The sequence below is a fragment of the Eutrema salsugineum genome, unplaced genomic scaffold, assembly GCF_000478725.1.
Source record: "Eutrema salsugineum unplaced genomic scaffold, Eutsalg1_0 scaffold_12, whole genome shotgun sequence".
In the NCBI taxonomy this organism is placed as follows: Eukaryota; Viridiplantae; Streptophyta; class Magnoliopsida; order Brassicales; family Brassicaceae; genus Eutrema; species Eutrema salsugineum.
Window position 1 is genome coordinate 10,734,356 of NW_006256895.1, and position 21,443 is coordinate 10,755,798.

Consider the following 21,443-nt stretch of genomic DNA (forward strand, 5'->3'; position numbering starts at 1 on the left):
AATCGTAACCTAAACAATTCAACACAGTTGTATTCTACTGTATAATGGCTCCCAAATAGTCAACTACGATTAGGATAGTCTGTTTTCTATATTACAGAAATGAAAACATCATATGCGAATTTTAGACATGCGGGGCCCATATGAAGCCCAATAGTTCAACAAAGAAAAGAAATGTTTTAATGGGCTGAACATATCATAGAAATCTTGATCGAGGGGTTATCTCCTTCGATTTATCGTTTGTTTTCTTGCTTAAGAGTTTCAGAAGAGTTATAAAATTCATCCCTAGTTTTCCTATTAGAGAGTTTTCGATTGCACAGGTTAAAGCTGCTCGATTCGTCCGAGTTTTCAAATTTTCAGAGATTGATCTGGTGCTATTTTGCAACTAGAGATGGCTCCAACTCCCGATCCAAACAGTGTCGGAGGCGGTGCGAAGCAGGATGAAGCTACCGTGAAGGTTCCGTCTAAGGATCCCAAGAAGAAGGACGAGAAAAAGGAAGAGGACCTGGTGAGCTTTTTTTTTTTGCGACATTGTTTTTGATTGGCGAGCTAGTTGGGTACTGTTTGTTAGCTGGGTACATTACACGGGGGTTTGATTTCAGCTCTGTAGGATCTGCTGTCAGTTTTTAGATGGGAATCGATCGAATTGAAGTAGGATGTTGTAGAATTAGGGTTTTACTGGCAATCTATTATTTTGTCGAGGAACCTTCGGCAAATTGGATTGGACATCATGTGTTCATTCTACTTGCGGGTTTTTGTTAATATGATCTTTTGATATGAGGAGAGGTTTCTACTTCCATTGCACTTGGACAAGTAGGATCTTGTCGTACTTCCAGCTTTTTTAGCTAGTATATGGTCACCAAATGACTCGGCTCACATTGGGTGTAATTGTAGTCTGAAGAAGACTTGGAACTAAAGCAGAACCTTGAGCTCTATGTCGAGAGGGTTCAGGATCCCAATCCAGAGTTGCAGAGGGCTGCTCTTGAAAGCATGAGGTAATTCTTGTTCTCTTTAACGTTAAACCAAACTTCGACTTGATCAGCTGAGGATTTTCAGATTATTGCCATTGAAGCTTGTTCAACTTGTAAGGTTTTTTTTTTTTTATATATATATATATACATATATAATTCCCCACCGCTCTTCGTGTACATGTTGGTGTTTTTAATTTCTCCTTGTCGTAATCTAACCTCGATGGAGTTTTCTGTTCGGTAGGCAGGAAATCCGAGCTTCAACAAGCTCCATGACTTCAGTTCCCAAACCACTAAAGTTTCTCCGTCCCCATTATGGAACTCTTAAAGCATTTCATGAAACAATGGCTGATTCTGAGCTAAAGGTATGTCATCATAATTCATACATTCCAAGTCTTATTTCGTTAACACCTTCGTTGTTCATATTCCTGAGTATGGCTTAAAGATCACATTTTCTGTGTGTTGCAGAAGTACTTGTCCGATATCCTGTCTGTCTTGGCCCTTACCATGTCTGCGGAGGGTGAGAGGGTATGCTTCTAGCTGCTGAAATGGGCTTACTAAAACATGTTTTCTTACCTACTTTTTATATGCCTCTGGATTCCTTTTTATTTCTGTCGATCCGCTCAAAACAACTGTTGTGGGGCTCTTGGTAGAATTTTTGAGTTCATTTTGCTGATTTGTATATTTGAACTGTTATTTACTTTGCTTTATAATATTATTCCAGGAAAGCTTAAGGTATAGGCTGATTGGAACAGAGGGTGACATTGGATCGTGGGGCCACGAATATGTCAGGAATTTAGCTGGAGAGATTGCGCAAGAGTTTACAAAGCGTCAGGTTAGAAATTAATTTTCCATTTTGTCTTCGGCAAATCAGTTTCTCGTCCTAGGACCTTTCCACATATGTTAAGGTTATTGAAGTTGTGTTTGGGTTCCTCAAGTTGGTAGGAAGGACTATAAGGTTTCTTAGTCAATGAGAAAGCTTTCTGATATATGGTTCTTGACCTGTTTCTTTTGTTATCTCAGAGTGAGAAGGCTCATATTGACGATTTAATGGAGCTTGTGCAGCAAATTGTTGCTTTTCACATGAAGGTGAGTTCCTAACGATGCTTATTTTTCTTGTTTCTTTGGCCCTTGTCGTGCATATGTAGGAAGGGGTTTTATAATTTATAGGCTTGAGACTAGCACCTGTGGGTTTTTCTTTTCTGTCTAAAGAATTAATTTATTCCGTGCAGCATAATGCAGAAACGGAAGCTGTTGACCTTTTAATGGATGTTGAGGATCTGAATCAATTACTTGAGCATGTAGACAAAACAAATTTCAAGAGGACATGCAACTATCTCACAAGTGCAGCAAAGTACTTTCAACTTAGTCAATCCTATTCAATTTATTTTTCGTCACTCTGAATTGTGCTCTTAGACCAGTCATATTGTTATTTTGCTGATCTTGTTTTAGATCAGTCATGTCTAAACAAGTGGCGAACTTTGCTTGATTATAATGCTCACAAATTCTTAGGTACCTTCCTGGACCAGATGACATGTTTGTTCTAGATATTTCCTACATGATTTACATGAAGTTTGAAGAATATCCAAACGCTCTGCAGATTGCATTATTTCTTGATAACACGCCGGTAGGGTTCTAATCTTCCTGTGGACCTCTATGTTAAGTATTTCAAGTATTTGTGTGGAACTTTTCGATGAATAATGTTCTTTTTTGATATATGTTATGTATTGCAGTATGTTAAACAAGTATTTACCTCATGTGCTGATTTGCTAAGGAAGAAACAGTTCTGCTATATGATTGCTCGTCATGTAAGTCCATACATATCTCTACTTTACTATATTTTAACATTTCCATCTCATTCTTTTTTTTGTAAGTATGTTTTGGTTTTGGATTTGTACTCCTATATGCGCTAAGAGTTGGTTGTGCTTTAACTTGATTATATAATTTTTTTTTCTGGCTGTTACGTAGCGGTAATAGATAAAAAAATGAGAACACTGTTCGTAGTTCTTATGAGCATGATCTAGAGAATTGAATCTGTTTTTTGATTAGCCCCATATTTGTTGGGCCTGTTTGTTTTCGAAAAACTTGTACGTTTGTCTGGGAAGACCTCATTCTTTAGCCACCTTGCCTCCTATTTTTCTTCTCTAAGGCAGACACCGATCACCTGCTGCATTACTGCTTAAAATTTCCATCCATATAGAGACACTTCCCGATGACATACTTGTTTATACCTTCTCGTCGTATGCTTCCCTGCAGGGTATAACCTTTGACCTTGACGATGAGATGGTTGCAGATGACGATGACCGAGAAGCCCTACAGGATATTGTTAACAACACTAAATTAAGTGAAGGATATCTGACTCTTGCAAGGGATATTGAGGTTATGGAGGCCAAAACGCCTGAAGACATCTACAAGGTATATCAGTTTTAATGGAATTGAAGTCTGTCACTCGTTTATTTAGTTGCAAAATATGTTTTCCTCAGTCTTTGACCTCCCTTTTGAATTTTGTAGGCTCACTTGCTCGATGGCAGGGCCAGCTCTGGTGCAAGCGCGGATTCTGCTAGACAGAACTTGTCTGCTACCTTTGTCAATGCATTTGTAAATGCTGGGTTTGGTCAGGTATGGTAGCAGATTGTAATAGTTACTTCTATTGGCAGACGTGTCTTAATATATTTGGTTATCGCAGGACAAACTAATGACAGTACCTTCAGACTCAACCACCGGATCTTCTGGAAATTGGCTTTTCAAAAATAAAGAACATGGCAAGACTAGCGCAGCTGCTAGTCTGGTATGCCTTTACTTGATAGAGTTTTTTTTTGGCTGTATTTAGATCATGGATGTAGATTGTAACCAGATCTTGTTGTTTCCCTGTCATAGGGTATGATTCAACTGTGGGATGTTGACTCGGGGCTTGCCCAACTGGACAAATATTTCCATAGCAATGATAATCCCATCATTGCTGGAGCTCTGCTGGGAGTTGGGATTGTAAATTGTGGCATCAAGAACGATTGCGATCCTGTGAGTTGATGTCCTGTTTGATTTTGCGGAAACCACTTGTGCTAATATTGGCAGCCATTCTTTCATCTTACTCAGTTTTATTTCTCAGGCATTGGCACTTCTTGGAGACTATATAGACAACGAGGATTCATCTGTCAGAATTGGTGCTATCATGGGTCTTGGAATTGCATACGCAGGTTCCCAAAATGACCAGGTTCTAGACATGCTGTCTTCTTTCCTATATTACTAGTTGAAAGTTTGGGGTGTTCACGAAATATTAACATGCTCACTGTTTTGACAGATAAGAAGCAAGTTGTCGCCGATATTGAATGATGCGAAAGCGCCTCTCGATGTGATTGCATTTGCTTCACTTTCTTTGGGAATGATCTATGTTGGCTCCTGTAATGAAGAAGTAGCACAGTCTATTATATTTGCTTTGATGGATCGAAGTGAGGCAGAACTGGGAGACGCCCTCACTCGTTTCTTGCCACTTGGTCTTGGACTTCTATACCTTGGAAAACAGGTTGGCAATGTGTTGTAATTAATCTCGCTTATAGTACGTAAAATTTTATTCGTGTTGCTTGACCAGCATCAACATGTTCCAATATCTACCAGGAAAGTGTAGAGGCTACAGCTGAAGTTTCAAAGACATTCAATGAGAAGATTAGAAAGTACTGTGATATGACACTTCTTTCCTGTGCTTATGCTGGAACTGGGAATGTCCTTAAGGTAATCGTCTGTGCTGATGGTTGAATGACATAATTCATTGCTTTCTAGTTTAGTTGTTCACTTATCCTTATATGTCCAGGTCCAAGACCTTCTTGCTCAGTGTGGAGAGCATCTTGAGAAAGGTGACATCCACCAGGGTCCAGCTGTGCTTGGATTAGCGATGGTTGCTATGTCTGAAGAATTGGGCATTGACATGGAGATCCGTTCTTTAGAGCGGATGCTACAATACGGAGAACAAAACATTCGGCGTGCTGTGCCTTTGGCCCTTGGTCTCCTATGTATATCAAATCCAAAGGTGAATACTTTTGTAAATCTAGTTTTACTCGATCTGCTTACAGAATATTGCTGGTGGACGTTTATATGATAATGGTGGCTTTCAATGTGTTTCCACAATTCCAGGTGACTGTAATGGACACCTTGAGCCGGCTTAGCCATGACACAGATTCGGAAGTTGCCATGGTTAGTAATCATTTCGCTTCACAGCCGGTCCAGTAGTTATTTAGTTTGTACAGTATTTAGAGGTGACAGATCTTCCTTCTGACTCCTACAGGCAGCAATTATATCATTGGGACTGATCGGCGCTGGAACTAATAACGCAAGGATAGCTGGGATGCTTAGGAACCTCTCCAGCTATTATTACAAGGACGCCAGTCTTCTCTTCTGTGTAATGTGTTCCTCGAACAGTTTGTTTTTGTTTTTGTCGCTCGCAATAGAACTGTTGGTACTAGGTTGAAATTGTTGTACTCACACTTGGTAAGTCATTATGCAGGTGCGTATTGCTCAAGGGCTGGTGCACATGGGAAAGGGTCTATTAACCCTCAGCCCCTTCCACTCTGAACGGTTCTTGCTATCGCCGTAAGTTGATAATTCCTTCTTTTTTTTGTTATAGCTATAAACAGAGCTTTTAGATAACTGGATGTTCAAAGCGTTGTGATGTGAATCCTTACTCTTTCACATTGCAGAACCGCACTTGCTGGTATAGTGACACTCTTGCATGCATGCCTTGACATGAAACCAATCATACTCGGGAAATACCATTATGTGCTCTACTTCCTCGTTTTGGCGATGCAAGTGAGTTCAATTTCATTCTTGTGTTTTCCCCTCTTTTTAATTTAGGCCTGATTATCTTTGCTATGATTGATTTTGATCCAAAATTTGAAAAAAAAAATTGTAGCCAAGGATGATGTTGACGGTGGACAAAGACCTGAAGCCACTGTCAGTGCCAGTGCGGGTAGGACAAGCAGTTGATGTAGTTGGACAAGCAGGTCGGCCCAAGACCATAACCGGTTTCCAGACGCACTCTACACCTGTTCTCCTGGCTGCTGGTGAGAGAGCCGAGCTAGCCACGGACAAGTATGTGTTTCTTCTTTCCTTGTTGTACCGTTTCTGTTTCCAATGAAAAAGGCTTCGGTGTCTGATTATAAGATTCGGATTTGTAAATGGCAAACAGATACATTCCCCTCTCGCCGATACTAGAAGGGTTCGTCATTTTAAAGGAGAATCCAGACTACAGAGAGGAGTGAAGAGAGGGCCTGGGTAGAAGCCCATGTAGCATGAGCTTTTAAGTGCATATGGTCTTAGATGTGGAGATTTTATTAATGGATCAAAAGGCTCTATGTTTTGTGTTTTTTTTGCCGTTTCTTTATCATTTGCTGGCAACTGTTCTTTCTTTCTTTTTATATTCGGCATTTTTTTTTCTCTCTAAAAGGCTACGTTTTGTATTTCTGACACCTCTTCTTTTTAATATAGATGATTAAGATGCCAAATATCAAATGATTTCATAACAATATTGTACAAGTCACATGATGCGACTCACATCTATCAAATAAGTAGCTTAATGGACTATAATAGGGGTTATATTCAATTCTTTTTTTTTTTCTCTCTTTATACATGTACAAAAGAAAACGATGATATGTCTTGCCCATTTTTCTTAAAAGGATTGATAAGAAAAAGTCATAAATATTAAATTGGGCCGGTGGCCCAAGTATGGAGTCGCAAGTTAAAGGACTTATAGGGTTTATCATTTCCCGTAAATCGTTCGTTAATCGGAAGCCATCGATTCATCTTAACCTCCACGAATCTCTTCTTCTCTTCAGCTTCTCTCCCGATGGCCTCCTCCGCCGTCGTCTCCGGTGCCAGATCGATGCTTCGAGCTGCTTCGTCTCGGAGCGTCGCTGCTTCCACTGGCCGCTTCGCTTCTCAAGCGAAATCCATTCCGCCGATGTTTAGAGCCACCGCCAGAAGAAGCTCACTGCTTTCACCTCTCAGGTTCGTTTGATGAGCCTCTCTATTATACCCATTTTCCGATTTGATCTACTTCTGAAGTTCTTTGTATTAGATTTCCCGCTTGCTTGAAGGTTGTCACGGTATCATAAGAGAGCTGATCCAAAGTTATCTCCTTTCTGAATGAAGAATTGCATCTTTTTAAATGCGCTTTCTTTATCTAGTTGGAACCTTTAATTCATACAATTCGTTCGAATTTTGTAGAGCACTTTGTGAAAAGAAGGAACTTGTCAATGTTTTGGTTTGCTCTTTGTGATCACATCTCTGCGTTGATCTTGTTCCCAGATCGATTATCAAAATTTTGAATTTTGGTGAGAAGACTCTACCTATCTTTACATACTATAGTTTTCATTTGTTTATTTTTGATTTGATGATAGAAATCCTGTGGAAATGAGCTTCTGTGTTGAGTCAATGTTACCATACCACACTGCCACAGCTTCCGCGCTAATGACTTCAATGCTTTCTATCTCTGGACAGAGCTATGGCTGGCTCTCTGACGGTACTTCCTCGCATCCTTAACCTCTTTTGCATTCTTATGCTTTTGATCTGTTTTGAGAATTGTTTACGTATTGCCTGTCTAGATTTTTCCTTTTCTTTTGATCTCCTAGTGTATGTTAGCCTTTGTGTGAGCATAGTACAACCCAGGCTGCTTAGATAGCTGCGTCAGACATGGGTCGGAGAACTTGGTTAGATTTGCAATTTAAGAAGTTTCGATCAGTTTAAAACTTTCTGCTGGTTGCTATGTGCGGAAAACTGGATCAATTGTTGTTGTTGTCTTTCTGCTTGACATTGTAAAGAGATGGCAGCTCAATTGGTCTAGTTTTTCGATGTTGTAGGCTAACAGAAGAATAGACGAAGACAAAGAAGCCAAAGATGTGGGTTTTCTGCAAATAACAGTTTATTAACTTCTTAAAACATATAGAATGGGTTTCAAAACTAGTTTTCTTAGAATCAAATATTCTTGAAAGAAAACATGTACCCAACAATTTTTTTTTTATGGAAAGTGTGTTCTCATCTTGTTGGTTATTGGATTTTATAGAGAATCTAATGAAAGAATCATTACTGATTGGTCTTATACTCCCAGCTTGCAATGATGATGTGTGATGAGTTAGCCAGAAGATCAATGAAGCTACTACAGTTTATGTACAAAACTCTACCTTTTAAAGCCTTTTTCCACCAGAAAACTTAGGAACTAAAACCCTCTACATTTTGCCCTTTTTTTTTTTGCTTCTGAGTTTCTTGGAGAGACTGTGTTTGTTTTTAGCCTATTAAGACATGTTGTATTGATTAGACGAGATACTGATGTTTGGTATAATTTATCAGCTTGCAAAGAGGACTTTTGATGATGTCTACAAGTATCCAATGCGAATCCGAGAAAGAAGGTTTAAGAGAGTTTAGGCAAAGAATAATGGTTGTAATGCACAAACACATGAGCTCTTTGTCTTGAATTTTCCATATAATAGACAGATCCTATTTTTAATTCAACTCTCTGTGATCTCTGTTACATCAACTCACAAACCCCAAAAATTGCATTTTTCTTAAAAGATCTTCCTCGCCTTCGTTTCTTCATATAAAGAGGAACACAAAATGAAATGATCTCTCTTGACTTTTAGTTCTTCCATAACAAAGACGGATATCCTCCATTCCTTTGGTCAACTCTATATGATCTAATGTTACATCAACACAAACTCAAAATTGCATTTTGTTGAAGGTTCTCCATCTCCTTATTTCTCATATAAAAATGTATCTCTTATCACATCAACTCGAGAACTAAAATTGTGTCTATGTTACACGAGGTTACACAGTACAGACACCAGAGTTTCGCTTGCTCTTCTTGTAGATATGTCTGTTCTTCTTGTGGCTGTGTTTCTTCTTCCAATGGAACTTCTTCTTCTTCTTGCTTCTCAATTTTAACAGGCTCGACTCCATCGGGATTTAGCTTGTCAAGTTCCAAAATGCTGTAACCGCAGAGCCTGCCAAAATCTTCTTGTGTGAGCACACTCCCCATGCTTCACCTATTTCAACTGCTCAAACCATGTCAAGATTTTAAAACATTGGACATGTTAGTATCACAGTACTCTTTGTAATTGTCTTGCTTGTAACCTAATTGACATTAAGTGAATGGGGGTGCAAATCGATTTTTCACCTGTTATGCTAATCTGATAGATGGGTGTAACTTGAATGGGATTAAGATGTGGATGAAAGAAATGCATTTGATGCGATTTTGATCGGGTACATGGCAATCTCATAGGGAATGATAGAGCAAGCTGATAAGCCATCCACAGACATGTTCTTTCTATACATATATATTCATAGCATCGAATACTTCCGAAACAGTAGAATGTCTCTCTAAGAATATACAATACATCCTTTCTTGGGAGTGAAAGTACATAAGCTGAATCTCGCCAATACGGTTTATAGTAACCGAACTTAAATTATGTTTGAATTGATTGGTTCTATCTGTTTGACTGAACAAATCAGAGCTAACTGAACTAAACCCATAACCAAAAAAAAAGACGTCTACGTTTCTTTTGTTTAACACTACTAAAAACAATACCAACAAAAAGGAATTCATTCTTAAACATATTATTATTTTTTTTCAATATTACGATATTTTTATTTATAGAATCTTCCTAATGTTCTCCATGAAATCTTAGGAAGCCTTGTCAAATAAGCCATCATATTTTACAAAACAAGTTTCTTTAGTATCTTGTACCAATAATTAAGATTATTCAGTTTGATTTTGATACAATATTGGTGTAGGTTTATTTTGATACTATAAATATGTCTAAATGAAAACAAATTATATTTTGGTTCGAATCAGATTCAACTTTCAAGGTGCTGAGAATTAGAATGGCAAAACAGATCAAATTGTATTAGGAAAAAAATGTGTTTCACTTTTTTTTTTTCTATGCAACTAACGTTTCTCTCTTCACATGTGAAACATGCTATTGTATCTCTCAACCCCATGGTCCATGAATGCATTAAAGACGGGAAAACTAATGATGGTTTAAAGATTGAAAACTTATAATATTTAATGATAAAAAGTCTTTTCAGTTTTTCCAAGTCTCTCCTCGCCTCATCAGTTATTTGATATTTCTCTATTCCAAGCCAATGCTTCCTCGAAGCTAATCAAATTGCAAGCAGATCATCTATCGAATAAATGTACAAGTTTTGCTCGATCAACGATTTCTGAACTATTACACGTCTTAATTAGTTAAAATCTGTGAACACATTTTATCCTATTTCAACATCTTAATTAGTTAAAATATGTAACACATTTGTGAGAAAGAGAATAGTAGAAGCATTCCAGTCTATTTAATCTGCACATGCTTTTCCAGTTTGATTTAATGATATCATATAAATTAAATAATTTTTTAGTTCTAATCGTCTCATTTAATTTTAGGATGATTAATTATTTTTTGTAAAATTTGTTAAAATGTTTTGCTCTCCCTCATCGTCATGTGGATAACAACTGAAGCTCGCAGATCTTGAGAGATTCGGAAGCTCGTGGATCTCGTCGTGGATCTCGTCGTGGATCTCGTGAACCTGAAGGGAGAGATTTGGAAGCTAGGTGGTTCTTCAATTCAATCATCCTTCTACGTTAATGTTTTAATACGAATAACTGATAACGATGCTTTAACTGTTTTGCTTCACAATGTTTAAATGTTTAGATTAAAAATATTATTGTTTGTTAGTTTATTGTTATTTTTATTAAAATATTATGTTTTTTTATCCTATTTTATTTCATTTGAAATAATTTAACAATTCTGCATTTTGATTTCTAGTTGTTTTTTTAAGCCGTCTTTTATTTATATTTTATTATTTATAAGTTCTTTTGTTATATTATCACTATTTTTAACACAATTATTATTTACTCTGTTGAAGTATATTTATTTTGATGTTTGAGGAAATAAGGTATTTAGTTAGTGTTTCTAACTCTGTTTTCGTAAATATATTATTCTGATTTTTTACGCACACACTTGGTTTTACTGATTACTGCCTTACATAATGTGTACGTAGTTATTTATTCCTTAGTGCACCGAATTATTTTTTCTTAGTTATTTTGAATTTCTGAATGACAGAACTTATAATTATGAAATAAGTAGAGATGCAAGATTAACGCTCCAAAGCTTATGAAGTAATCATAAATTTATACATATTAGTTAAGCCAGATTGATGACAAAATTGGGAAGTAATTACATATTAATAAGTGCTAATATCCCCAAAATAATGCGCCAGTTTCGGTTTTGGTACTCCATCAAGCTCACTCTCTGATTCAGATTCAATTGTATTACGTGCATCAACAAACTCATCTGCTTCACTCCCTTGTCGAAGAAACAGAGCAGAGCAAAACGTTTCTTATATCATCTCCAACTTCAACGCAGCCTTCGGGGACAGCTGAACCAGAAACCGCTTCACATCAGGCTTATTCACAGGGCTTTGATTGATGACATAACCTGAACCAGTAATAGAATCACTGAGGTTTTGATGACTCTTGGAAATCTGAACCAGTAATAGAACCAGTAATAGAATCTGACTGCCCTTGCAGATGAGTTTGGTCTATAATTATCAGATAAGTCCTGCGTATTAGAGAGCTACGTGGTATGTCAACTGTGGATGTACTCTGGGAAGTTGTTTTGTCTGTCATCATCAGTTAGAGAACTGAGACGAGCCCTGCACAAACATTCAAGAGGTGTCGGCGCTGACTCTATCCGTTTAACACGGCTTGTCAGTTTCTGACACCTGGATGCAGTAACATTCACTTCTTCTTGTATCCCATTATATAAACACTTGTGAGGAAAATCTACATGTAAGAAATGCCCACCTGGTTAAAGAACTGTATCTATCAGTTTACATGAGGGAAAGATACAAAAATGGAGCAAACAATGCAAATTAAGAATCAAAACCTCTTTATTCCTTGTTTCAGTGAAGAAATCTTCAATTTTCAGTAGAATACATGTCTACATAAATGTCAAAGCAAACATCGTATACTCAAGTTCACTATGTTGAGTTACATTCACTCATCTTCACTGATTAACACTTTACCACTCAGAGAAAACTAATAAGTTGTAATCAAAAGCTAATGCATAAAAAGCCTTAAGTCCTGACGAAAATCAAATACAGATTGCTACTGAAACCCCTTATTACTCCAAGTAAGAAGAAAATTGATGAGCTTAATTAAGACGAGAAGAAACAAGGCTTTTTGTCAGTTTTCCTTTTTAAAAAGACAGATATATTCTCCATTCTTTTAGTCAACTCTACGATCTCTGTTACATCAACACAAACTCGAAATTGCATTTTGTTTAAGGATCTTCATGTCTTAATTTCTCATATATAAAATAAAAAAACAGATATCCTCTATATCTCTTATCACATCAACTCTCGAGATTTAAATTTGGAGCTAATGTTAAAGGATGGTAGACAGACACACTAGAGTTTCTTTAGTCCTTCAGTTTCTGCAACCACCATCACTAACGCTTGCTCTTCTTGTGGCTGTGTCTCTTCTTCCTGTGGCTGTGTTTCTTCTTCCTGTGGAAGCGTTTCTCCTTCTTGCTTTTCATTCTCAACAGGCTCGACTTCATCGGGATTTAGCTGTAGATTCTGTCTCCTATACCGAAGTATCACGAGGATGATAAAAACTGCAAAACATGAAAGATGATTTATATAGGTTGTAGTTTGGTATCAGGCAAAAGAATACTCTAACAAGCATTGGTTGGGTAAATTACCTGCAAAAATTCGGGTTCTAATGCTTGTCAAGTTCCAAAATGCTGTAACCGCAGAGCCTGCCAAGATCTTCTTGTGTGAGCACACTCCCCATGCTTCACCTATTCTCGTTTTCACTCTTTCAACTGCCCAAATCAAACAAACCAAGTTAAGATTTTAAAAACATTGGTAATGTGAATGGGTTGCAATTCGATTTCTTCACCTGTTAGGTGAATCTGATGGGTGTAACTTGAATACAGCTTCGGGATAGTGAAGCTGAGGAAGAAACCTGTTTCAGTAACGTAACACACATGTCAGTTCAGCTCCTATCATCCTAAACATTGTTTTCACTTTGTGTTCCAATTGTCATACCAAATGCAGATAGCCTCCAGAGTGTTATGAGATGACCGTACTCGGCTCCGATTAGCAGAAATGGTGTCACCTGGGGACGAAAGAGAAACAGCAGATGAAACCACCAAAAACCGATTTGCTAAAGAGAGAGAGAAAGACACACACACACACATAGTGTTTGTCGAGTTATACTTTGAGTGTCATTGATGGTTCTCCTGAGAAAAGCTCACTAGTCTTTGAAATCGCAAAGTTGGTAGCGGGAAGGAACCGTCTGGCTAAGCGCAAGACATCATCTTCACTCACATGGAAATCTCTCCTTGTGTCATCGTTTTTCCTAAAGATAACACATTGATGGATCAAACCAACTGATAGCTTGTAGACAAGGCCAAAACAAAACTGAGCCACAAAAAGTAGTGTACCTTTGACACAGAGTGTTTGAGAAGAAGGAGCCACAAAGCAACACAAGTCCGAGATTGGAAACCGCCGAGAAAACGCTTATAAACACATAGAAGATAGATTACATGAGATTGTTTTTACAGATTTAACTGAGACTAGAATCACTAGCTAGAGAGAGGGTATGTACCTAAAGTTGACACCTTTGGCAAAGCAAGAGGATAGGAAACACAGACATCCAAAACCGAACCAGAGGGTTGATTTCGCAGCATCTCTCCACATTACCAAATCACTGATAATCTCTCCGATTCGATTCAAGTCGTTTTGACAAGCATCTTCACCAGATCAACGAACAAAATCAAAATCAGAATCGAGCAGAGCAGAGCAGATAAGAAGATAATAAAAAAGCTCCCCACAGAGAAAGGAGAGTGTACCTGGAAGATCTGAAGACGAACAAGGAGGAGGTAGCTCCAACTCTAAAGGAGCCGAAGTTTGCTTTTCTTTCTTAGGGCGACCATTCGTCTTCCGTTTTCTGGGCTTTACGATTTCGTCCATCACTAGTACGTTATTAGCTTCTTTCTCTTCCACAGCCTCCGACGACCTCCGCCTCGATCTCCGGGGATTCCTGGGAGAAGCCAAAAGACCCTTTTGCCCTCCCTTGGCCTTGCCCCGCTTGCGCACCACCGGATCCGCCGCATCCTCAGAGGCCATTTCGAGTCGATCGGCTAGACGGGTCTTGGATTTGCGGAGTGGGGAATGAGATAAGAGGAGGATCTCGCGGAGAGGAACAGGAGAAGATGAGGATCTGAGGGAGACTGGTGATGGGAACGGAGTCTCGTTGCTGCTCTTCGGAGATGGAAGAACCAAATCAAGAGAGAGATTGCGAGCTTCTTGTTTCGAAGAATCTTCCACCACACGAGCGAGACGCGACGCTGATTTTGTGTTCGATCGGTGATAAGGAGGCGTTGAGCCCATTATAAAATCTCTCAGGTAATTGAATTGAGGAAAAGAAACGAAATTAATGAAATTGAGAATCTCAGAGAATAATTAGGGTTTTTGTCTTCCGCAAATTTATGAGCTTTGTTTCTTCGCATGGAGTTGCAAGGAAAGAAGAGAGACAGAGAGAGAGAGGATCAGATAGCCGTTGGAGGAAATCATTATTTTCCATTTTTAAGGTTCCATTTAAATCTTGACGGTAATAAGCTCCGTCTAATTCTAACGCCGTAATGGCAAAAGAATCTCTTAACGGTAGAGGAGGAGCCACACACACACACTAGGCACCAGAGTAGTACAAAAACATGGATTTTGAAATGCTTGTTTAGATTCTCAAGGCTGCTTCTTGGAGTGTCTCTGTGCAAAGTTGTTAAGCCTTGAAAGACCGTCTCTAAGGAGCTCGAGCTCGACAGCAAAGGTGATGCGTAGCCAATTCTTAAGCCCAACAGCTCGACCTGGTAGGATGATCAAAGATTCCTCTCTGGCCAGCTTGCAGCAGAATTCCAAATCATCCTTGATATCTTCAAGAAGCAAAAAGTCTAGCTTGACCTGCACCAACCAAACCCATATATAATAATAAGGAGGCACTGATGAGCTTTGATCAACGACAATATTACCATAGTGAACATCGACCCCTCAGGTTTGTAAGGGCAAGTGATGCAAGGGATCTTCTTGATCTCCTCGTAACAAGTCTCTGCGCATTCTCTTAGAACTTCGAGTTTTGATGAGAAAAAATCCTCTTTTGTCTTCCCAAGGATATCAGGAATTGCCCCCTGGCACGCCATGGCATGGAGGCAATACAGAATGACAAAAAAACTCCATACAGAGATACAGATTCATGTAGCAGCAATATGATGCATCAATCATACCTGAATAAAAGTTGTGGGATCTGTCGACATGTTGAGGACGTTGGCAAGACTGTGAACAAGCTAATATAGAAGAGGAAGAGAGAAAAACAAAAGAGAAACAAATATAAAATAAATGTTTTCATAAACTGAAATAAATGTTTTTGATTTTTCCAATTATTAGAAACAAGCAAAGGAACAAACCCCAGAATCTTTCATGAAGCAATGAGGGTCAAGGGTGACCATCCAGCCAAATCTCCAGCCAGGAACGGCCCATCTCTTTGATATTGACCCTAACATCATCACTGGCACAATCTCTGCAAACTCAGCCATGGACACAAATGGCTTCTCCCCAAAGGTAATATTCCTGTAGACTTCGTCTGCGATCACAAGTACTCCAAGCTTGCTAGCAGTTTCTGCAATCTTCATATATATATATATATCCATCGAAATAAAACATATTCCATTGGGGAAGTAAAATTGGTGTTAAAAGAGAGAGAAAAACTAGCTAGAGATATGCTTCTTGACGCGAAAGAGAAGAAGAAAAAACAGGAAACACCTTTTGCAGGTGTTGACGGGAGAAAACGTTGCCGCAGGGATTGCAGGGGTTGATAAGAAGCAGAGCAACGGTTTTGTCATCAGCAAGAGCTTCAAGTGCATCGAGATCAACCTCCCAGCCATTTTCCGGAAGGAGGTCATAGCGACGGATCTCAAGCTTGCTGAAAGACGCTCGGGAATCGTACATGGGGTAAGTGGGCCTTGGCAGCAGAATGTTGGCTCCAGGAACGGCTAGCGTGGAGATCAAGACATCAATGGCGTGATGACAACCAGCTGTCAGATGGACATCATTTGGACAGATCTCGTAAGATAGATCAAGGGAAAGGTACTCTGCAACAGCCCTGTTTATTAGGACGAAACAAAAAGAAAAACTCATCAATTAAAACACTAATGCCACTCGTAATCTATATCAGATAATTAAGCCCCTCAAAAGAGTTCTAAAACAGAGTGTTGCCTTTGAGGGCAAGTAAAAGAAGAAAAACCCCAGAACAAAACTCAAATTGAAACAGCGAATAAATGGTCTCGGCAAGCAAACCTACGAAATCTAATCCCATAGTTGAAACGTAAACATCTCTCACAAACCTCCGCCGCCGCCGTCGAGATTATCGGCGAGGAGGTTCAGAAAATAGCGGACGTTCTGCGAACAAGATAGCTCGACGGCCTCATTGGCCCCAAAGTTCCATCGCTTAGCTCCGGTTTCTGCCATTATTAACTGTTTGTTTCGTTTTGTTTTTGACTTTTGATATATATATATAGATTGAAAACTTGTGTGGATTATATAAGTGAATGAGTGGCGTAGGTCAGTTGGGGGTTTCCAACTTTAAACACTAAGAGTGTATTTTTGGACTCTCATGTTGTCTCTATATATCAGCTTAATATTTACACTCATCTCTATACTTTCCTAACTACATTCCTGCCATTGATAAAAACGTGCTCTTTCTTCTTTTCCAATATTTGAGAATTTCATTGTTTAGGGGGAAAACAAAACCAAAACCAAAGTCAAATTACTTCGATTGAAAACAACATTAGACTTATAATATGCTGTAACATTTCTAATGATATCTTGTTTTCAATATTTGAGTACTTGTTTTATTTTTATTGATATGTTAATATTATATGATTTCAAATTATATATAGTTCAATTGAAAACAATATTAATTAGACTTATTATATGTTGAAACATTTTTCTAATGATATCTTAGTAAATCTGTAACATAATATCTATCTTTCTTTCAAATCATTATTATTGATCAAATAAAGTTAATATTTTCTTCCAATATATATTAATGTAATTAACCAGCAAATAAATTCTGTGATCACAAAAACATATTAAATTAAACATTTTTGAAAATGCTCAAAAATAGTTTAAAAATCAAATTCAAATGATAGATGTATGTAGTTAATAACTAGTAGATCTCTCAGTCTCTCTATTATGAACAAAAATATCCAAGAGCTAAAAACTTTGAAAATCCCTCAGTTGTTTTTATTTAATCAAATATAGATTATTTTTATTAATACTTTTACTGTTGTTCATATTTTACTATATAAAAGGTAAATCTATAATTATCATGTTAAATTGTAAAAATGAATTAAATTTATAGGAAAATATTATTATATTATATTGAACTATTTATATACAATCACATTAAAAGTTATTGGAAAACAAAATCAAATTGAAAGATAGTCAGAATAAAAATTTATTATCATATCTATTCAAATATTAATATGTTATCACATATTTATAAAATTTAATGCTTGTAAAAATATATCAAAATTGGAAATGAAAAGATAAAACCAGTGAAGACAAAACACAAATTTTAGTAAAAAGATCTACATAAAGTTCGTTTACTCTTACAAAAAAAATGATAAAAAAAGGCTTAAGAAAATAGTATAAATAGAGGTTGAATTCTTGAAACAAAATAATCAAACAGTCAATCATAAGATAAAAAGAAGAAGAGAAAACAAAGTTTGATTATCTAAGAAGAAGAAGAAGAAGAAGAAGAAAATGGGAAAATGGAGTGCGATAGTAATGATAATGATGATGGTGATTGTTGCGACGGTAACAGCAGATCCACCAAAACAAAGAAAAGATTGGATTATATGTTTTCGACAGTGTTCAAAGCCTTGCAAAACTCACGACGGTGATTGCTTTGAACGCTGTAAAATCAAATGCGGTGGCCCTAACCCTCCCCATGGTCCCCCTCACTCCCTGGCTCGGTACACTCTACTTTCATCTAGTTTATTTATTTCTACTATTAATTACTTTCATCTAGTTTATTTATTTCTACTATTAATTATTGTTGTTAATAGTTTGGTCAACAAAGATCAATCTTCTGATTACTATATGTATGATTTATTTGCACGAACAGAATTTCACATGGGGTGGCATCGGTGGAAGCTGGCGGAAGGAAAACATGATAGAAAGATAAAATAGTAGAAGATTTGTGATTATGTGATATGTCTACCGTTTTTTAACTTTTTGTTAAAAAAATTCAATAAGAATATATGCTTAAACAAAATTTCTGTTCTCTAATTATACAGGTTATATAAGTTCCAAATATTAAAGATAAAAAACTATACAACTACATAAAAATATATTATAAAACAAAGAAGAGAGAAAGAGTAAAAAAATTACATTTACAATACAAAAATATATTGAATATTTGTCCGCCTTTTAATGTCGTCATTGTATAACGAAGACCTTAAAAACAGTTCTTAAAAAAAAAAATCAAATGACGTTAAGAAACAAAAGGTAGACCAAATTAAATAACCTTTTATTAATATTTTTCATGGATGCTAGATCCTTAATTTATGTTCCAAATGCTGTTTGACAAATTAACCATAGTTTTATTTGGTTTAATATTTAATGTAATTAATAATCAAGAAATCAAAATGGAAAAAAAAGCAGGAATATTCATTCCTTTGGCACATTGTACATACATCACGCCCCTCGAGGCTTGTAAAATACATACATGTAAAGTCTTAAACTTTATTATCACTCAGTTTCAAAGCTTCAAGTGACTCAGTTTCTGTATCTGTCTTCTTGGCATGACGTGTACAGAAACCCTTGAGTCTCTCAAGTGCATCCTCAAGCATATGAGCTTCCACTCCGATTGTTATCCTCATCCAGTTCTTCAAACCCAGAGCCTCTCCTGCAAAACATCCCCCAAAACAAATGAAGCCATTTTAGTTTCAAAACTCAGATCACAAGATTCATGTGTATCTTGATTTCAATTGGTTTACCTGGCAGAAACACGAGGTTTTCCTCTCTAGCCAGCTTCACGCAGAAATCAGTGTCGTCCTTGATGTTCTCCAACAATGACAGCTCCAGTTTTGTCTGCAGTAAGTGAAAACTGTTAAAAAATGGATATCTCTGGACAAAGGAATCAGAGAGACTCGATTAAGTGTGGTATTGGTTATTATCATCCTCTCTACGACAACCAGAATGTTCTCCTATTCATCAGTTCGAAAAGACTAGTGACGGTCTGACATTGATCAAAAATCGCTAGTCTATTCGGTCTTAGCTACAGTTGTGGATGTGAATGGTTTATACAAGTTTTACCAATAAGTAAGTGCAAGACTCAGGTTTCTTGGGACAGACGACGCAGGGGATGTCCTTGAGCCTATCACACACCAAATCGACATTATGTCTTAGTATCTTGTTCTTCTTTGCAAAGAACTTTTTATCCGCTTTCTCCAGGATCGTGGGAAGTGCAGCCTGCCAAAAGGAACGGAATGTTAGTATCATGAATCCAACGACTAGAGAACCCAAAACCATTCTACCACAAAATACTTAAATCACAAACCTGAATTATAGTGGAAGGGTCAGGAGTTATATCAAGATTCTGTTTGATGGATTGAACCACCTGTCAGAAACAGAGAATGAATCCAGATTGAGATTTACTTGTTACCAACAACAGCAGGAGAGGACAGATAAAAAAAAGGAAGCAGCAGAAAAACAGACCTTGGTGGACTCGAGAACGCCCTCGGGATCATTCAAGGCGATCCAGCCAATTTTCCATCCAGGAACGACCCATCCTTTAGATATGCCTCCCAGCGTCATCACAGGGACGATCGATGCGAACTTCCCCATTGGAACGAAGGGATTGTCACCGAATATAGTTTGGTCGTATACTTCGTCTGTGATCACCATTATCCCCAGCTTCCGAGCCGTCTCTGCAACCTATAAATGTTCATAAAAATGAATCCAAAGTTTTAAGCTTTAGCTGAGTTATGAATTAGAAACGGCTCCAAGTTTGAAGCTTTATCTACAGATAAGAAGGTGAGCATATCGAATCGAACCTTGCGGAGATGGTCGTGAGAGTAGACGTTTCCACAGGGGTTGTTGGGGTTAATGACGACCAATGCCACAGTGTTTTCGTCAGCAATGGCTTCGACGCCTTGGAGATCGATCTCCCATTCTTGGTTGGGAAGAAGATCGAACTTGCGGATCTCGAGACCACTGTAAGCAGCGCGAGCGTCGTAGTGAGGGAAGCCAGGACGTGGGAGCAAGATGTTTGCGTTTGGTCGAGCCAACGATTCGAACACGATCTCTATCCCTTGGTTGCATCCAGCGGTCAGGAAGATGTCGTCCGGCGTTAACTTGCTCGGGAGATCTCGGTTCAGATAATCGGCGACGGCTCTGTTCACAACAACGACAAAATCAAAAACAATGAGGGTCAAAATTCATTCGAATACTAAACTATATGATATGGTCTTATACTCGACTGTGTACTTTCGAGTGGGTGATAAAGTCAGTAGAAAGCTGAAGATGAAATCGAGTCAAAATTGATTCGAATCATTGTTGACTCAAGCGCACATCGGAAATCGCTCGATTTGAGTTGATTAGATTACCTTCTGGCCGGGAGAATCCCAGCGCCGGGACCGTAGGAGTTGCCTTTGCCGGAACGGAGGACGTCGACGACGGCGTCTTCAGCGTCGATACAGGTGCGGAAGCAAGGGTAGACGGACGGATCTCCATGGCCGAGGGGCAAAATGGTCTTTTTGACGTCCTTGCTGCAGTTGTCGAAGAGCATGTAGATGACACCTCTCAGCGTTACGGTCGATGCTTTCGCGGCCTTATCGCTTCCACCGAACCGCCAAACGGTACCGTGGCCATTCTGCGTCTGCGTTTGCGTTTTGGGCTCTTCCTCAGTTCGAAACGCGGGAACCACAAGGTTGGCGTGTGCTTGTTGTTCTTCGCTCATCTTCTTAATTCTCTCTTCTGTGGTTTAATCTCTGCTTCTGAGTGAGAAGATCCTTCCTACCTAAAAAGTATGTGGAAGAAAAAAACGGTAACGATTGTGGACTGTGTGATTGTTGAATATATCAAAAGTTCGGATTATAATCTTGGTGAGACCTACCAGCTTAACCCAAACAAAAACCACGTGCCAAATGTAATAAACCAGATGTCTCAAAAGAATCTTATACTAATAAACCAATCGGATTCCCTACATAATTACATATAGATAGACTTTGTATCCGATTGGTTTATTATTATTATTCTAACATTGTTGGTAAGTTAAACCCAATCGATTAATGAACTGGGAAGTGACTAGTGTTCAGTTCAGTTTGAAATGTGATTTTGATACCAATTTGGTTACAAACTTTCCATACTTGTATA

At 38.0% G+C, this 21,443-nt stretch overlaps 6 protein-coding genes across 11 annotated transcripts; 3 read left to right on the plus strand and 3 right to left on the minus strand.

The window, feature by feature from the left end:
• The first annotated feature begins 236 nt into the window (after positions 1 to 236).
• Positions 237 to 6,457, plus strand: LOC18025681 (26S proteasome non-ATPase regulatory subunit 2 homolog A). The gene is made up of 23 exons (XM_006408924.2): positions 237 to 505; positions 892 to 992; positions 1,210 to 1,330; positions 1,434 to 1,493; positions 1,690 to 1,800; positions 1,989 to 2,054; positions 2,198 to 2,319; positions 2,478 to 2,592; positions 2,699 to 2,773; positions 3,222 to 3,380; positions 3,477 to 3,584; positions 3,652 to 3,753; positions 3,843 to 3,983; positions 4,072 to 4,176; positions 4,264 to 4,485; positions 4,578 to 4,691; positions 4,771 to 4,986; positions 5,091 to 5,150; positions 5,242 to 5,355; positions 5,461 to 5,546; positions 5,654 to 5,762; positions 5,866 to 6,044; positions 6,142 to 6,457. The coding sequence occupies exons 1-23, from the start codon at positions 389 to 391 to the stop codon at positions 6,212 to 6,214; spliced, it is 2,676 nt and encodes an 891-aa protein (XP_006408987.1). The 5' UTR covers positions 237 to 388; the 3' UTR covers positions 6,215 to 6,457.
• A 273-nt stretch (positions 6,458 to 6,730) lies between these two features.
• Positions 6,731 to 8,491, plus strand: LOC18025682 (protein NUCLEAR FUSION DEFECTIVE 6, chloroplastic/mitochondrial). 4 transcript variants are annotated; one of them, XM_024160287.1, is made up of 4 exons: positions 6,734 to 6,959; positions 7,352 to 7,473; positions 8,059 to 8,117; positions 8,298 to 8,491. In XM_024160287.1, exons 1-3 carry the CDS (start codon positions 6,799 to 6,801, stop codon positions 8,076 to 8,078), a joined length of 303 nt encoding a protein of 100 aa, XP_024016055.1. In that variant the 5' UTR covers positions 6,734 to 6,798; the 3' UTR covers positions 8,079 to 8,117; positions 8,298 to 8,491. The 4 variants fall into 4 exon arrangements, with proteins under 4 accessions (XP_006408989.1, XP_024016055.1, XP_006408988.1 ...); XM_006408925.2 differs by lacking the exon at positions 8,298 to 8,491 and adding an exon at positions 7,811 to 7,849 and having other exon boundaries at positions 8,059 to 8,262; XM_006408926.2 differs by lacking the exon at positions 8,059 to 8,117 and having other exon boundaries at positions 6,731 to 6,959.
• Positions 8,492 to 12,197: 3,706 nt separating this feature from the next.
• LOC18025683 (reticulon-like protein B17) lies at positions 12,198 to 14,418 on the minus strand. The gene is made up of 8 exons (XM_006408927.2): positions 13,859 to 14,418; positions 13,615 to 13,759; positions 13,451 to 13,525; positions 13,224 to 13,365; positions 13,053 to 13,122; positions 12,904 to 12,969; positions 12,704 to 12,826; positions 12,198 to 12,616 (listed from the first exon to the last, which is right to left on the minus strand). Exons 1-8 carry the CDS (start codon positions 14,397 to 14,399, stop codon positions 12,408 to 12,410), a joined length of 1,371 nt encoding a protein of 456 aa, XP_006408990.1. The 5' UTR covers positions 14,400 to 14,418; the 3' UTR covers positions 12,198 to 12,407.
• Positions 14,419 to 14,592: 174 nt separating this feature from the next.
• On the minus strand, positions 14,593 to 16,573 carry LOC18025684 (tyrosine aminotransferase). Of its 3 annotated transcripts, none has more exons than XM_024160272.1 (6): positions 16,360 to 16,573; positions 15,822 to 16,161; positions 15,467 to 15,685; positions 15,287 to 15,346; positions 15,035 to 15,190; positions 14,593 to 14,966 (listed from the first exon to the last, which is right to left on the minus strand). In XM_024160272.1, exons 2-6 carry the CDS (start codon positions 16,005 to 16,007, stop codon positions 14,751 to 14,753), a joined length of 837 nt encoding a protein of 278 aa, XP_024016040.1. In that variant the 5' UTR covers positions 16,008 to 16,161; positions 16,360 to 16,573; the 3' UTR covers positions 14,593 to 14,750. The 3 variants fall into 3 exon arrangements, with proteins under 3 accessions (XP_024016040.1, XP_024016042.1, XP_024016041.1); XM_024160274.1 differs by having other exon boundaries at positions 14,594 to 14,966; positions 16,356 to 16,573; XM_024160273.1 differs by having other exon boundaries at positions 14,595 to 14,966; positions 16,403 to 16,573.
• Positions 16,574 to 17,748: 1,175 nt separating this feature from the next.
• LOC18025685 lies at positions 17,749 to 18,238 on the plus strand. Its single transcript, XM_024160208.1, has 2 exons — positions 17,749 to 18,037; positions 18,190 to 18,238. Exons 1-2 carry the CDS (start codon positions 17,826 to 17,828, stop codon positions 18,236 to 18,238), a joined length of 261 nt encoding a protein of 86 aa, XP_024015976.1. The 5' UTR covers positions 17,749 to 17,825.
• A 354-nt stretch (positions 18,239 to 18,592) lies between these two features.
• LOC18025686 (S-alkyl-thiohydroximate lyase SUR1) lies at positions 18,593 to 21,131 on the minus strand. The gene is made up of 7 exons (XM_006408931.2): positions 20,675 to 21,131; positions 20,123 to 20,462; positions 19,785 to 20,003; positions 19,627 to 19,686; positions 19,383 to 19,538; positions 19,064 to 19,157; positions 18,593 to 18,972 (listed from the first exon to the last, which is right to left on the minus strand). The coding sequence occupies exons 1-7, from the start codon at positions 21,025 to 21,027 to the stop codon at positions 18,803 to 18,805; spliced, it is 1,392 nt and encodes a 463-aa protein (XP_006408994.1). The 5' UTR covers positions 21,028 to 21,131; the 3' UTR covers positions 18,593 to 18,802.
• Between the last annotated feature and the right edge of the window lie 312 nt (positions 21,132 to 21,443).